This window comes from Neodiprion lecontei, chromosome 1, assembly GCF_021901455.1.
Source record: "Neodiprion lecontei isolate iyNeoLeco1 chromosome 1, iyNeoLeco1.1, whole genome shotgun sequence".
Taxonomy (NCBI): Eukaryota; Metazoa; Arthropoda; class Insecta; order Hymenoptera; family Diprionidae; genus Neodiprion; species Neodiprion lecontei.
The window spans coordinates 15,615,666-15,633,588 of NC_060260.1; the positions used below are offsets into that span (position 1 = coordinate 15,615,666).

At 37.0% G+C, this 17,923-nt stretch overlaps 1 protein-coding gene across 1 annotated transcript in view; it reads left to right on the forward strand.

Moving 5' to 3' along the window:
• The window catches only part of LOC124294604, a 71,257-nt gene extending 55,901 nt beyond the window's left edge, over nt 1-15,356 (forward strand). Inside the window, exons 2-6 of the mRNA XM_046740548.1 lie at nt 2,446-2,735; nt 11,604-11,891; nt 11,966-13,975; nt 14,224-14,305; nt 15,223-15,356. Of these exons, the coding sequence (XP_046596504.1) occupies nt 2,622-2,735; nt 11,604-11,891; nt 11,966-13,975; nt 14,224-14,305; nt 15,223-15,356 (2,628 nt within the window). The 5' untranslated portion in view covers nt 2,446-2,621. The remainder of the gene's footprint in view (nt 1-2,445; nt 2,736-11,603; nt 11,892-11,965; nt 13,976-14,223; nt 14,306-15,222) is intronic.
• Nucleotides 15,357-17,923: the final 2,567 nt, after the last annotated feature.

Here is a 17,923-nt window from a genome sequence, read left to right on the forward strand (position 1 = left end):
AGTTGGGCCAGTTTTTACTGATAATAGATATTGCTAAATTGGTTGGAATGTTGGTAAACAGTGATTTGACATCTAAGGACACCAACAGGTGTTCAAGAGGGATTGGTGTATTCCTGATTTTGTTTACAAAAGACCAAGTGTCCTTGATGTGATAGTTGGATGTACCTGTTATGTTAGAGAATTCCTCCTAAAATATATTTTCTACCTAAAATTCATAAGGACAATGTACCTCTCAGACCAATTGTTTGTAACATCAATTCTCCTACTTACAAAATTTCAAGATTTTTTTCTAGTGTACTCTCTAACATAACAGGTACATCCAACTATCACATCAAGGACACTTGGTCTTTTGTAAACAAAATCAGGAATACACCAATCCCTCTTGAACACCTGTTGGTGTCCTTAGATGTCAAATCACTGTTTACCAACATTCCAACCAATTTAGCAATATCTATTATCAGTAAAAACTGGCCCAACTTAAAATCTCACACTAACATAAATAAAAAAGAATTCCTCGCAGCCACCAAACTTTGTCTAGATTCATGCTATTTCGCCTACAAAGATAAATTCTACCAACAAATTTTTGGCGTAGCAATGGGCTCACCAATTAGCCCAGTAGTAGCGAATTTAGTACTTGAACATTTTGAAAAAAAAAATAATTTCACATCCTCCTTTTAGTCTCCCCTTCTACTATCGTTACGTAGACGATATTATAACTTGTGTAAAGAATGAAAACCTACAATTCCTTCTGAATAAGTTTAACAATTTTCACCCACGTATACAGTTCACCTTTGAGTTGGAAAAAGATGGTAAAATCAGTTTTTTTGACACTATGGTGATTAACCATAATGATACTATAATTTTAGATTGGCATCACAAACCAACCTGGTCTGGGAGATACATTCACTTTAATTCTAATCATCCCATAAAACATAAAAAATCTGTCGCCATAGCCTTATTCGATCGCTGCCTTAAAATTTCAAACCCTCAATTTCTTAAAAAAAATTTAAAACTTGTCGAAACAACTCTCATCTCTAATGGCTACCCTTTAAAATTCATTGAAGATATCAAAAAGTATAGAGTGGATAAAATGTACAACTCGATTGATTGGAATTCAGACTCCAACAATCAAACTAATGTTAAGGACAAATTTAAAAACTCCATCTCTATACCCTACATTGAAAATCTGTCCAGCCAAATCAAAAAAATTTTGAATGACGAGGGTATTGAAATTACTTTTAGAATCTCTAATACTACCAAACTTCCTCTGTTTTCTCATCTTAAATCTGTAACTCCTAATTTAGATAAAATTAATTGTGTATACAAAATACCATGTCGAGACTGTAGCAAGAGTTATATTGGACAAACGTTACAACATCTAAAAAATAGAATTTCTGGCCATCGCTCTAATATTAAATGCCATGATACTGATAGATGCGCTTTAGCAGAACACTCCTTAAGTCTTGGACACAATTTTGACTTCAACAACTCTATAACCCTAACTACAGAACCGAACTGGTATAAACGTATCATTAAGGAAATGATTCATATCTTTAAAAACAAAAGGAACTCCGTTAACAAACGTACTGATATCCAACATCTCAGCCATTTATACTCAAACATTCTCTAGCATTCAAATATTGGCGCCCTTTGCTCCGATTGGTCATCTGCCTTGAAATCTATGATATTCGAACATAGATCAATATCACACTTCATTACCATAGATTTACGGATCGATTTCCGCTAACCTTCACTTCCGTCCAAAATGCTGAACTAGCAACACCTAAGCATGAACTGGTCATCAAATTTTGTGAGTAATCTGTCCAAATTTAGTTGATCTCTTTTTCATTTCAAATTCCACATTCTTATTAAGTACTCGAGTCGCCAAAATTTAACTCTTATAAACGTATTTTTCCTCTCTTTCGCCATCCGTAAAAATTTTTTACGCTTAACCTCAAACTGTCACTCAAACATGTGTACAATTGTTTAATTTATCACTTATTTTTACAACAACAAACATTCTTATGAACGTATCTCCATGCTTTCAATTCAGAATTGTGTTTTGAAGCATTCTTTTTTTGTTAATTATTATAGAAATTTTCCTGAGGATGGTCGGCAGGGTCCGGCCGAAACGTCGATTATTATGTTTACGTTTTCCAAATAATTAAACTTCTTCTCCTGACCGGAATTTTCGACTAATTTCATCTTCAATTAAATAGAAATATAGAACTAGGCTAAGGTTTTGGACTTAAGACTTTGTTTATTTTTACTTTTGTATGATTGTTTCCCAATATTGTCATGGGAAGGATGAAATAAACCATGAACCATTAACTATTAACCCAAATTATTACGGAAACCATCAAAATATTGATCTTATGTACAATCAATGTCATGATTATTTTATATGGGTATATTATTCTATGATATGGTTAATTATTGTTCTAGTGTCCGAATTCGTCAAAGTTTTTGGAGATCTTGGACTATTTTTGAAAACTATAATACAATTCTTGAAGGATGAAAAAATTGAAGGTACTGAACAACACGATGTAGCTTATCATGTCTGGCAGCTCAAGTTCGGCAGTGAATACGACGGGGCTCGCCACTTCCTAGCAGCCACAGTCATGGAAAATGTGACAGCGAATTGTGAAACCGAGCAGCACTCCAAACGAGGACAATTTATACTTGGACCACAATTTGGACAGCCAATGCAGCTAACACCGCTATGGCAATATGTGGTAAGCCTAATGGTTCGACAGGCCTTCGAAGAGTGGATACCTACACAGCACTTAATATTGCAGCATCATCGTAGCAATGCAGCATGCAACATTTGTAATATTGCTAGCGATGTTGCAGATATATTGCAACAATGTTGAAACGTCCTGCAACTTTATTGCAGTGCAAGATTCCTGCAATCGCTCAATCTCACATTTCACTAATATTCTGTTATTGATACACTGAATGTTTTTTAAATAGAATAATGCACAGTTCAACTTGTATTATTTCATATTTATTATTTCATATAAATTAGTGTTTGGAGAGATGACAATAGATACTGGATCGTTGACGTGGTATCCGTGAATTATTGATAGATGGCTATAGCGAAGAAGCGGGATGCTTGTAATAATTGATTGTTCAGTACAGATTCTTTATTTGAGAAAGATACACAGGTGATGCGATGTGTATAGCGAGAGAAGAGAACGATAACTGACGATTTACAAGCGAGAATACACATAGATGATATATAGATATGATTTCGCGACAGTATAGAGAATAGGACATAGATGCAAAGCAGATTTGTTTTGAGTCGCGACACGGGCAAGCGGCTAGATTTGAAGCAGGGACGGACGGGTAAACATTGCACGCGAGTGTGAGTACATATGTGATGATTGCGACATACTTTTGTTTCAACTTATGCGTCGCTACCTTGCCGAAACAATTATTCGACAACCGATCTTTCCTTAAAAACTTCGGCGAAATGATTGAAAAAATTGTTTCTTTAATTTTGATACAATGAAGAATAGTTGTGTAGAAAAATTTTACTTATTTTTTAGTCATGATATTACATGCATTGAAAGACAATTTTGACTCCTTGTGTTCAAAATGTATACTCAAGAAACCTTTCAAAGAATATTCTGCTTACCACGACCAATAATTCTTTGCGCGTACACTTTTACAGCAATGGGTTTAAAGTTTATTTCAAGACATATAACACCATGATCTAAAAACTTAATCAGAGATTTTTTTATATCAATTCGAGTGACGATTTCAAAAAATTATCCTTAGTCCCGCCCAGGAACTATGCGTAAATGCGACCCATCAACGAGCAGATCATTTTCAGTGGTAAGTTATGTACTTATTTATTTATTTATTCTTGTTTCCAACGTTTTTCTTTGCAATATGTCACTTCCCGTATTAAATAGTTTGTTTGATTTATGAATAGTTTGGAAACGCTCTATAAATATCCTATCTACAATGTTATTTAAGAAACATGTTTTAGTACTAACCTTTAATTACTATTTGTAAAGATCGCTATTTGGAAGGTAATCATACATGCAAATATGAGAATGGTGTCATATCTTACGTTAAATTTCTTCACTGAGGAGGAAAATGAACATTATTCGAAATATATTGGTAAATCTTGGTGAACGATGAATGAAAGTAAACGTGAATTTTCGTTAACGTTTCGGCCCGGATAGGGGCCCTCCTCAGAACGATCAATTTTTTATTTGACTGTCAAGAACATAAATTTTCTCAGTAAGACATAAACTTCTATGGATATAATAATATTGAAAGTTATTATCTATTGTAGATTAGAGCGAACATATCGTATATCTATTATGATTAGAAAGATTATCGAAATTAAGGAGTAGTTTACTTTGTATAAGAAGGGAGATTAAGACACTGGTCATAATCATAAAATACAAAATGGAGAGCGATGGTTCTTCAATTGGATGACAATAGACATTGGCGTCTTCTCCAATTATTAGAAAGGTTGGGTGTAAAAGATTTGAAAGTTCATAAATAAAAAACTGTATATATTCACTATGCACAAGTCAAGAGATGAAGAAGGTTTAAGAAAGGGTTTAGTATAGTTAAAATAGTTAAAACGATGTCGACACAATGATAATGGTGTCATTATCTCCCTATTGTCCATGTCTGAACAATATTATTGGAGCGTTTGAACCAACTAGTAAACAACGACTGTTAGGAGAAACAATTGTGACCCAGAGTGAAGGCGAATCTCTCTATCTAATAAAAAAGTTTCAAACAAATGAACGTAGAAAAAGATTATAATAACAATAGTAAAAAAAGATTATAATAACAATAGTATACGCATGAAGTTGGCGGTGGGGTGAGATCCCGAAAACAGAACAAAAAGCATCTAGCAAACCCTTTGACAGCTGTCATCGGCTGTTTATGACAGTCTTTGACAAATATCTTTATAGGTATCTGTTTCTGACGCGCAAAAAATGAACATGCAAACGAAAATTATCAAGTTTATTCGCGCGTTGGCGTATTGTGTATACGGCACTCAAGATCGACACGCAGAGGTGAGACTGAGTATCGTTTCAAATATAGTGGATAATTGGTCTACATTTGCGGGTTTTATTACAGGTAATGAGTCAAACGGTGCTGTGATTAGGTGACCTGGTGATTACAAATCACATATGAATAAAAATGCAATATATGCAGCTGCGGATATTTTTAAGATATGTTTAATCGTGTATCGCGAAGAACAAATTCATCCACACCGGATCGGATCACAAAATGGAACACAATTCTCACTACTCTTCACCGGCGACGGAGACAGTGGACACTTTGATGTCTTGCAGAACCAAAATAAAATTCAGATAGTGAGTAATAAGTATGAAAAGTAACAATCAAATAATAGTAAATCCAAATATATCACCAAACAGTCAAAAGGACAGCCAGGATTTACGATGACAATGGAGAAAGGAGGAGTTTCAAGCAGCAGACAAGGCGATGAAGATGGTGGATGGTCGGAAGTATCACAAAAGAAAGAGGAAAATAAAATTGTAAGTGCGAAGAACCAAATGAGCCATAGAATAATATCCATCAAATATTCGTATAACCAGGAAAGAGGGCGACCAGGATCGATGTTGACCACAAGAGAAAGAGGTGTTTTGCGGAATGAACATCAACGCAAATATAGAGAAAAAAATAATATAAAGAAGGTGATTTTGGAGAATAACCGGCAGAGCGGCAGTAAAAATAATTCAACGAAGGGTGTCGAAGAATTAGAAGAATCGATTGCGATGATTGATTCGGAAAATAAATCGAGAGGACGACCAACCAATGTGATGTACATAGAAGAGCGAAAAAATAGACGACGGGAACAGCAGCGAAAATATAGGGAAGCGAACAAAAAATATCATACTGGCTTTTCAACCAACGAACAGAAAGGAGGAGTTTCAACCAGCAGACAAGGCGATGAAGATGGTAGATGGTCGGAAGTATCACAAAGGAAAAAGGAAAATAAAATTTCAAGTGCGAAGAACCAAATAAGCCGGAGAATAATAATAAACAAATATTCCTATAACCAGGCAAGAGGACGACCATGATCGATGTTGACCACAAGAGAAAGAGGTGTTTTACGGAGTGAACAGCAATATAAATATAGAGAAAAAAATAATGTAAAGAAGGTGATTTTGGAGAATAACGGGCAGAGCGGTAGCAAAAATAATTCAGCAAGTCAAGGAGATAGATAGATATCAATAGAGAAGGAACACCAATTTTCAACCAACGAATGGAAGCTTAGATTGATGAAAAAAAGAAAAGTAAGCACAGAAGGAATTGAAGTGGACAGCAAGTGCAGGACCTGTCATTAAATCAACATGAAGGAATTCGCCTGTCTACTAGACAATGCGTAAGGAAATAGTGAGGCGCGTAGCGCCGAGATGGGGTTGGCGCGCGAAGCGCGCAGGGGCGAAGCCCCTAGTAAGTATAAACAAATGTGAAAACAGGCATCATAGGGAAATCAAAATTATGTACAACTTATAGTTAAGGTTAAACAAGGTGTGGTATGTGGGCGGTGATCAGCGGTTTGTATGTATTGCTAAGTTGTTCGACGTCTTGTCTAAGGTTAACTGAATTTGGATGCCCTACAATATTGCACATTTCCAATAGTAGACGTTTGTTATAATTGGGTTCTTCATAAAGGATGTTTGCCTTATCGTAGTTGAAGGAATGTTCTTCGTTGATCACATGTTTAGTTAGTACAGTATGTCGATCATCATTCTCTTGTACATTACGTTGGTGTTCTTTGAGTCTAGTATCTAGATGGCAGCCGGTTTGTCCAATGTAAACTTGATTGCAGTCATTGCAAGGTATTTTATAAACAACATTAGATCGTTTGCCCATAGGAATCCCATCTTTTCCTTTATCAAAGACCATTTGTAAATCTTTTGAGTTTTTTCCTACAAACCTGACATTGTGTTTAGTAAATAAGCTATTCAGTGACTCAAAGAGACCTGACACATATGGGATGGGGATGAATGTAGTCGCTCGTCTGTTGTTGTCGTCTGCGGAAGCAGTGTCAATATTGTTGTTATTGATATGGATGAGTCTCTTATCTATATATTTGTGCAAAAGACCGTGTGCATAATCATTCCATCTTAAAATATCGTATATAAGTGATAGATTTTTTCCATAGAATTCGGTACTTGATACTCGGTCAACAAGATTAAAGAGGGTACCTATCTTGTAGGACATCGGGTATTGGGAATTAATATTCAGGTATCTATGAGACCAAGTTTTTTTGTGGAACCAATCTGTTTGGATATTAGAGTTGTTGTTTATCAGCAATAAATCCAGGAAATTGATAGTATTATTAACGTCTATTTCAATAGTGAATTGTAATCGGGGATGATATTGGTTGAAAATGTTCACTATGTAGTCTATTTTTTCTTTAGGGACAGCAGTTAAAATATCGTCAACATATCTCACATAGAAGGGTATATCAAAATCAAGTTTGCTGATGCATGACAACTCAAGGTCCTCTATTACAAGGTCTGACAAGATTGGAGAGAGTGGGGATCCCATGGGCAACCCAAACTGCCGTGCGTATGTGTCCTTGTTAAATTTGAAGATTGCCGAATCAAAACAGATGTTTAAGGCATTAACAAGTTCAGTAAGTGGGATTGGAATCTTTTTATCCAGAAAGGCCCAACGGTTCTTCACAGCGAGCATAGCGAGGTCTATAGGTGCATAGGTGAATAACGATATTACATCTAGTGATATTGAAATGTAATTGTCAGGAATAATCGGTTTACTTATTTTTTCCACCAATGTAAAACTGTCTTTGACTCTGGAGGCAGGGGGGTGATATTTGTGGTGAACCTTGAATTAATTAATTTAGATACGGCGTAAGTCGGGCTATCAACAAAGGAGACGTGACATGATTCGTACTGGAATCCCTTCTTTATAAATTTTAGGGAGGCCATATGCGCGTGGGGGTACACTGTTATAGGTAGTGATACTTCTATGTATGCTTTTGTTGATTAATTTAGAATTAAACCAACCAAAGGAGAGTTTGTTGACCCTAGACTGTAGAGTGTTGCTGAGGTCATATCTTGCAATTCTATAGGTATTAGTGTCCGAAAGCTATTGTCGCATTTTGTTATTGTAAATCTCTCTGTGCATAGCCACTGACGTATTACCTTTATCCGCTTTTATAAATGTTCGGGTTGTTTTTTTTTGAAATCATGGTATCACGTATCAAAAAACGTTAACGAAAATATAGGTTCACTTTCATTGACCGTTCACCAAGATTCACCAATACATTACATACGAGGTCGAGAATATCAATCCTTCATTATTCGAAGTACAAGACGGTGCATCGATAAAATTGAAATAATTGATAGTGATTTAATATAAATCAAAGACCACAAATTGTAAGCAAGGTAAATGTAGATGCGAATTCAGATGATTCAAAATGATAAAAGCAGATATTTATACATAGGTATGGAAATTTTTAAATACTTACCTGTTAACTCTAACTCTTTCAACCTCGCGATCGTCATCCCGTTAATGCGAATTATTTGGGTCTACATGGATGCAGCCGTGGTAACATCAGGGAGCTTGCGAAAATACCAGTGTGACGCGTGAGGTGAAAGCAAACACGAAGTGCAAATAGCGGTAATTTTTGAGCCTTGCCAGCAAGCAAATCAGCATTTGTAATTTTTCTCCAATCAATAGTATCGTATAATACGTGCTAAAATAACTATAAATAAACTACAGCATTTTTTTACGGCGTTTTAAAATTTTGTAGAAAGGTACAAAATTTACTTGAACGACTTTATTTTGATGATGTAAACAGTTTTTTGTCAGACATACTGAACATTTTGAAATCCACCATAAGATTAACTTATCCCGTCTCGGTTCACCCAGCCCCCTATTTCCGAATACCATTCTATCACCTACACATAATTAAAACATTAAGTCTTGTGAAGCATATAATATACTCTAATGGTCATCTGGACGGCTCACATGGATCAAGGACAATCGACCAAAGATAGCAGGCGTGGCTAGTATTGTAACGGTTTCGTTAGTGCCAAGTGGCCATGTTAATATTTTAATAATTGAATAGCGAATAACTGGAAATTTACACTACAAGTGAAGATGCAATTTATTTTAACAAAAAGAATACCAGGCACATTTTACCGAGTGTCACAATTTTCTTTATTTTGATCATGTTTCACGATCCAAAAAGAGGATCTCTTAACAATGCCGGATACCTATCTTAAACACTCATTCACTCATCCATTCATACAAACACGTTAAAATACGCCAAAAGGCTCCCAAGTTGATTACGTCGCTCGTGTTGTTTAACATAAATGGTATGAAATAGGTGACTCGAAAAAAACTACTAGGTGGAAACTCTGTTGAAATGATTCTGAATTAAACAAAAGGTGTGAAGCGAAACTTACAGAAGTTTCCAGTATATTAAAATGAAATGTCAAGTTATTTCACAATGGTTTACTTAACGTCAAAACGCTGATAATTATTACGAACGGTGGCACAGTACGACTACCGTTCGTAAGAGGCAGATGGAGATCCTCGATGATTGGCCACAGGTTCCGTAGATTTTCTATTGTCGTCGTTGATATTTGGTGTGTCTACCGACTTCGCAGATGTTATATGAAGATTTGTTTCTCAGTTAAGTAATTCGTGGTCACATCGACAACGATAATTTAATCTTAGTACGTAAATTGAATTTGAAAAATTAAAACAAGGCACATTGCCACGAGGTATTTATCGATTGCGACTCATCGCCTAGGCGTCTTCTCGGGAAGTGTTATATGGGGACTTTCTGGAAATTGGTCAAGTCTCTCTTAAACACAATAATAAATTTTCTGAAAAATTGTTGTTCAACAGTGTTCAACCGCCAAGCTAATAGTTCTACGTGATTTTTGCATAGGACTCATTTTGTAGATTTCATTACGGCGTACATTTTTCGTAAAAAACATTTTTCGATAAATCTCATTCTAAATATAATAACATCAAAATAGTAACACTTGTTTATTTAAATAATATTTTCGGCCAAAAGTCGTCATTTTGTGATCCCGCAAATTTTACACTGTATTCTTTTAGGTTCAAACTACTTAAAAAAAAATTGGCGGTTGGGCACGGCTGTTGAATAGAAGTCGTCTAAATTCATGGATATTCCGACTGGACTAAAAGTGCTTCGATCTTTCTAAACTCAGAGAAATTCTATAAATCTGTCGAATAATGTATTAGAATTTCATTTGCGTAACGCACTAGATGATAGACTCATGAGACGTAGAATAAAAAGAGGCATCTATAAAGCATGGATTAGAAATTTGAAAAGTTTGAATTATATTTATTCAACAATAGGAGCAGAACTGATGTTCTGTTCAATTATTTCCGTTATATGATTTGTATGTTGAATCCACATAATTTTTTTTTATTAATACCTTCTTTGTATTTCGATTTCCTTTATTAAAATCTTTATTATTCAGCGCATCTGTTTTCTTGATCGATATTGTCAATCTTTCCATCGGTATCGGTAAGTTTACAGACAGCGATGAGTGAAACCTTGTAGTTATACGGCACTGTGTATTCTGTATCCAGGAACGATACGATACTTTGACATCTTTTAGCTTGACAGACAGCCACGATTAATCACCCTGGTCTGTATTTTCAGCTGTCGTAATCAAATTAAGATAGACACTATCAGCTACGGTTCTTACGCTAGTCTCACGAGAACAGCTGCCTGGATTAACAACCGAATCCGGGACGTTAGAAGGAAGCATCGGTTCAAAAACCCATGTCTTCGACAACGAGGTTCTAGCTAACAACCCAAGTCTGTGCACCGAAATTAGAGCGATTTTACTTTTCCACATCCAAGAGGAAGTCCTTCAATTTTATCATTTTCACCATACTCTCTGTTAAAAAGCAAATACACTTATACTAACGGGGTCTTCTCATAAACCACCAGCTTCGAGAAAACCGCACACGTTACAATATATCAGTTTCATGTTGCTGCAATCTTAGAGCAATTATGATGCGCAGGTTGCGGGAATTACAATATTGCAGCAGCCTATCAGCAATATTTCATACAGATGCTGCAAATTGTAGTATTGCTACAATTTGTCTGAATACTGGCAACCGTAATTGCAATATAGCAATGTTGTTGCAATGTTTATGCAATATTGTGTGCTGCGCGGATATTTACGTTCGAATTGATGCTTGTAAAATGTCACAGAGAGAGTCACAGTCAACGTTAACTGAAATAACAACACTTCATGTAAATAAATGTTTATGCAAAATTTGTTTAATGTATCTCAGTAAATCCAACGTTACATGGAAAAAAAATTCACCACAGAGTTAGTAATTTGTACAAAAATTACTGAAATTCATCCATTTCTTTGGCCGTCTACTCTGACGCAACCTCGTCGTCGCACGTTCTTCACAAAGGCTGCTGTAAATTCTCCCATGCGTTCTAAAGTTAAGCACCACAAGATTATAAAATATAACAAATGTAAGCTCCTATTTCATAAGTAGATTCATAGACTCAATAAATTTTTGTCGCACGTTATATTACTTATTTCAATTCTCAGGTCCGCACCAGGCAATTTCCACCTACTATCGACCCGGAATATACTTTTCATGAAATATCGCAAAGACTACGAGATCCTGAGTGGGAAGTTCGTCAGCATGCTCTCCGCGTCCTCGTCGATGCTCTGCCTGCTGTCGAACAGAACTCTGTCGACAAGTTGATGGTCCCAGTGTTCCCAGAACTAGTGACAAATTTAGGCCATCCAGCACCAGCTGTGAGAAAAGGCGCACTGGATACTCTCCAAGTTTATCTTTGCTGCAGCCAAGACACGATGAAGATGTTTCAAAAGGTACGAACTTCATTATGGTTTGTTCATTATTTCTTTAGTGCGCTCAAAATCTAATTTCAGTCAATTCTATCTAGATATTAGACAACGGTTTCAACCGTCCCGATGCTCTGGATAATCTTCAAAGTAACATCGGCGTGGGGGTGATCGTCGGCATTCCTTCACTGCTCTTCTCATCGGCTGGTAACTTGAAACCCTCAAAAGAAATGTTGAAGTTCACTATAAACGCACTGGCTTCACGTATGGTTCAAGTTACTCACCAGGAAGCTGTGTTGAGATCTCTGGCGCAAATACGCGAGAAGATTGGAACTGGCGATTTCGATTCCAACCTGTTGGATTATAATGCAAACTTGAAACGTGACTTTGAAGTTCTTTGCGAAGTCCATAACGTAAAGATTTCCAAAGATAAGAATGTGGGGTTGAATGACCATCAAAAGTATGAGGAAGTTGAAGAAATCGTACCACTGATGGAGAAGTGGGGTAGTGATAGTGATACTTGCGGTGCAACAAACGATGGTCGTAACCAATACGACGAACACAATGATGTCCTTGTTGAATTAATTCCACCGGCTCGCGTTGTTGTAGAAACTGAGATAAAATTTTACTCGGAAACGGCGATCTCAATGACAATATTAGAGGAAGAAAAGAATAAGAAAAACGAGGCGGACACCGAGTCTGATTCTGTAAGTGAAAGTAATTTCAGCGATGAAGACGTGGGAATAGTTCAAATCCTAGAAGACATTATTCCCGAGAAGCGGAATATTCGGAGGCGGGTGCATTTCGGCGGAGAAGTCGTCAAGCTCCGAACACCGGATACCGACGATGAAATCATAGGTCGTACACCAGAAGTGCCCAAGACGAGGATACCTGTTCCGGTGCATCCAGCTACCAAAATGCCCTTGGATCGCCGGCGGTCTCACTCCAGTGACATTAGTCCTAATCGCTTTAAACACCCAAGGAAACGGTCGCCTTCGAGCAGTTCAAAAAGAAAAGTCTACACACATAATGCACTCCTGAGACCGCAAAAAAGCATCCTGATGAAAGCAAACAGCCCGCTCTACGTTGTTCAGCCAGTGGAACCAAGGAAAGAACACAAATGGGATTACCACGATAAGACATCCTCAGCTGCTGATGATATTCAAATAAATCTAATACATTCGGAGCAGATCAAGGATGGTGAAGTCCCGAAACAGAGTGTAAGTATTGTGGAAAATGGTGGAAAAGTAATGAGCAAGAACGAAGAGCAGACATATCACTCTAACGACGAGAAAAAGGAAATGAAGAAAATCGTGCAAAGTGTTAGTTGCAGTCAAAAACAAGGCCTGATTAATAACAATTTTGGTGTGAAAAGTCGGGATGCACGTGGCATATTGCAATCGGGTCAAATATCAATACGAGCAAGTACGCCTCGGAAATCTTCAAAGTGTCCATGCCAGCCATCCAGCCGTATCAACTTTGACGTATTTCCGAAGCAGGAGAGAAATTACATATTAATGGAGCTCTCAAGTTCGGAACGAAAAACTGACGTTGAAAAAAATGCCTCGACGAACGAGTCGAGTGCTGATTTCTCGCGATTTACTCAGGTCGTAACCGACGCGTTATTTGGCATGAATATTTCAACACCGCGAACAGAAATCCTAGCTCTTGATCAGTTTCTAAATCATAGGATTGATAGCGCACAGACAGGCACAAATCAGAGATCCGCAGGCTTACATGTGAATTGGTCAGAGTCACGCAATATCACATCCAGAAGTTCGCAGGATTTACATAGTGAAAAATCAGTAATACCTTTCGCGGCAAAGAAGAGTTCCGAAAGAAATTTTGGTCAGTTGCTAAGAGACGTTGACGCAACATCGACTAGTTCTGCTTGTAACAAAAAAAGTGAAAATAATGTCTATGCCCCAAATATTGTACTTCATAAAAATCAAAGTTTTCGGGAATTGGCAGTCGGTGATGGCTGTGATAAATCTACTCTGGATGAAAGTGAGAGTTTGAATTGCAGTAGCAGCGAAGGTGACGTCGAGAAACCGGTCTGGAAAAAACTGGGGCTTGTCGATCCAGTATCCTTAAATGATGTTCATAACAAGGTAGGAGTAACATTCTTATTTTGTTTTTTGTTGTAAAATTGAGTAAAAATCAGAATTGTGAGGGCAACGGCTGTATGTCATTACAGACGACAAATTATAACGATTTTTGTGATTGTGTATTTTGACTCACTTATGAATTCTTATAACAAGACGCGAAGTGACAAATTCCTGGTCTGAATCAGCGGCGCTTTATTCTTCTTCGCTCGACACAAATTTCGAAGATGTAATTGACAACATTCTTCTCGTAGATGAGATATAATAAGAGAGTTCTTGGATACAATGGCGGCCTACTGGCAGAGTCAACCGCGATTCCTGCTTTACCGACAGTCGGTATGTCACCCCGCGATCGTAAACCTTATCTACGGTAGTGTTATCGACAGAAGCGTCATCGTGGATGGCACCACCTGTATTTTTGCTCGATTGTATCAACAGACAGTTCGATAACAAGATTTCTGTGCGGTCAGATGAGAAACCATTTTCGAATTTTTGTCGTCAGATCAGCGGACATTTCTAATTTTCGCCATTAGATGGCAGAAATTTTACTGACGGAAGTGTTACTAATAAGAGCATTAACATAGATGGCGCCACCAGTCGCTATTTTACCGATCACTTTTCTAGAGAGTCAATGCATGTCGTGACTTGTCTGGTAGAAAATTGTAGCGGAGGTGGGTGATGTATAAAACGTGAGCTTGTTACAATAGTCTTTCTGTTCTCATCGTCTCTTCTCATCGTGAACTGTTCTAAGTTGTGAAAGAAGCATCTTTTATCGAAACACAATGGATCTGACATTAGTCAACTACGTCAGCCGCCAGGAAAATCTACCGACCAAAAAGATGTCGAAACTCGAAGAAAGTCACTGGGCTAAGACTGGTCGAAACGAAATTTAAAGTTCGTGTTCTGACGACGATCGAGAGAAAATACAACGTCTTCTTACCACTGAGAATCGCGATGGTTTTACAAGAAAATTCTGATCAGCTGGCCGAAATGTGTAACATGGTTGGGGAAAATCTTCTGCAATTGAAATATCGTGGCGAAGAATTCAACAAGTGTGAATTTTCATACAGTTATGTGCCGTAAATAAACTGTGCGATCCCCTCTACTTCTACAAAATTCATCCGCGAGGCGATAAAAGCAGGTGTGCTGGAGATAGAATAGTCAGTCTTCTACCTGCTATCTGATGGTAAAATCGAGCGCAACATTCCTACTCCTCAACGTGGCGATGATCCTAGACGTGCAATGTTTTATAGGCCATAACATGATGTTTGTACCCAAGGAAGTTGCAGTCATTACCGTAAACGGACCAGGCCTGGATTACATCTTTACCAATCCTGTGATTTGGCTAGCTTACTACTTGAATGTAGAGTTACTTATGCTTCCTTAACACGCAATTATCAGGGAATACTATGGTATGCTGGGAACAAATCTCACGAGGATGTACTGAAAATTGCGAGAAAAAAAGTAAGAAATGCTTGTTACGTACACGTCAAAAGGAAGGAGAAGAAAGCATGGCTGACGGAGATCTTCGATGGTACAATGGGAGTTATTCATAAGGAAGATTTGCACATCACACCCCCTGCACTGGAAAAGTTGAAATTTATGGAAGCAGCACCCCGGGATGACTTTAAGCGTAAATACTTCCTATCGGATAATATCTGGAAGCATGCGGAGGAAGGATTATTTTGGTATGATGACAACCCTGAATACGTCCCAACATACAACTGCGCCTTTGAAAACGTGCAGAGGCTGAGGAGTTGGTATTTGAAGGAGTGTACCGACTCTCTTGAGAAATCGTTTCGTCTGTACAAAGAATTGGATGGTTTAAAGGCAATGAGGTCTGAGGATATCGCTTTTTTGGTAAAAGAATTTATCTACAGATTCGTATCAAATACCGTCAGTGAGGTATGAGATAAACTGCCAGAGAGTATAACAGTGGACGACAATATTGCCAGTTACCGCAGATGCCTTCTGCATTATATACCACGACCCGGTGGTGATATAGCGGATGGACCAAATCGTATAGTGACGGACTGTCTGGGTGCAACCGTTTACCCACAAAATAACGGCAATATGTACAAAAATACAAATAGAATTCATGAGAATTATTAAAATTATATTTTAGTTCATACATACAATTACAATATAATATTCAATAAAATTATTTACTTTTCCAGAAAATAGAATTTATTCACCTATCTAGAAAATAGAATTTAGTACATTTATATCCTGACTTATACGTAGAATTAGAATGAAATATTGAATAAAATTGTCTACTTATCTAAAAAACAGTATTTATTACAAATATATCCCAGCTTATACATGAAATTGAAGATGAAGTATTTAATGAAATTATTCACATATGTAGAAGAAATAGAATTTGATACAATTATACATCTATCTTCGTAACTTTTATCAGTATTTGTAATATTAATTTACTTGAGGGAATATGTAAATATACTACAAGTTTGATTTGCGGTAAAATATATGATCAATAAATATGAATTTTATGTATTAGGTCTACAAATTAATTCGGTGCCTTTACTTTGGTAACTTGTATCTCTGGTTTGAATTTGAATTTTCTCCTTGCCCTGAGGTAGTTTTAAAGAGCAAACCTTAATCTGTGAAACATACTATGAAAGGTGGCGGCCCTGTGAACTAGACCTCAAACAGCAGTAGTGAAAACAATGGCATCCGTCAAGTAGCATTTGAGACTGTGTCACAAACGCCGCATATTCATACCCGAATAAATCATTATAACCATTTCAATGACTATTAATATCGCTTTAGAGACGAGGGAGCATAGCTTTAAAATCATTATTAAATTCATAATTATTCATTTCACAAAACAGTTCGTGGTACAACAAAAGTGCAGCGGCGCAGCAGTTGCATGACAATTCAAAGCCACACACCGCAAGATCGAACAAAGACGCTATAAATTTATTGCGCTGCGCTGGGAAGTTTTCCCTCATCCGGCTTATTCGCCAGACATAGCTCCTACACACTACCACACGTTCCCGTACCTTCAACATCACCTTTCGGATACGCGCTTTAAGTCAGTGGAGGAATTCGAAGAAAGCATCGCAGATTTCATCCAATCAAAACCACCATCATTTTACCGTGAAGGAATTCGCATACTACCTCAGAAATGGCAGAAAGGTGTCGAAAGCGACGGCGATTACGTCGACGATTGAATACTGATTCATTCGTTTTATATTAAACTTTGAAATTCGACAAAAAAAAGGCACCGAATTAATTTGTAGACCTAAGAATTCATAGTTTTATTCTTTAAAATAGGAGGATTTTGTAAAATAAATTTATTTGGGGGGAAAATGTAAAAATATCATGAATTTTGTTTGCAGTAAAATACGTGATGAATAATTGTGAATTTTATAGTTTCGTTTCTTAAAATAATACATAAAATCTTTATTATCTTGATCACTTTTGTCAACATCATCATCATCATCAACTTTATTATTTTCAATATCCAACATTATTACTACAGTCTCATTCTCCTATTTTTCGAAAATAATTTCTATACACATATGATTACAATTTATGTAATATAGGCTGTTTGGCCTCACTCAAGCCACCCGCGCGTCCTCAACGAGTTCCCGAAGCTCCTCCAGCGAGAACTCAGATGTCGCTTCGGAAAATCCAATAATTATTTCCTCCTCCATCTCCTTGTCCTCACCACAATTATCGGTGGACCAACCATCGTCCTCAATTGGAGCTGAGAAAAATCCAAAGTTTCGGAGAGAATTTGATGGCATTTTTCAAAATTTGTATAAACATGTTGCTATGTCAGCGGTAAAAAATCTGTAAAAAGATCAAACTGAAATAGAAAAAAAGATGATGCTGTTACAGCCAGCATTTATATACTTGATAAATCTGTAACCAGAAAAAAAGTTTTCACCAATTCAAATGATGGATACAGTGAAAGTGAGAAAGAAA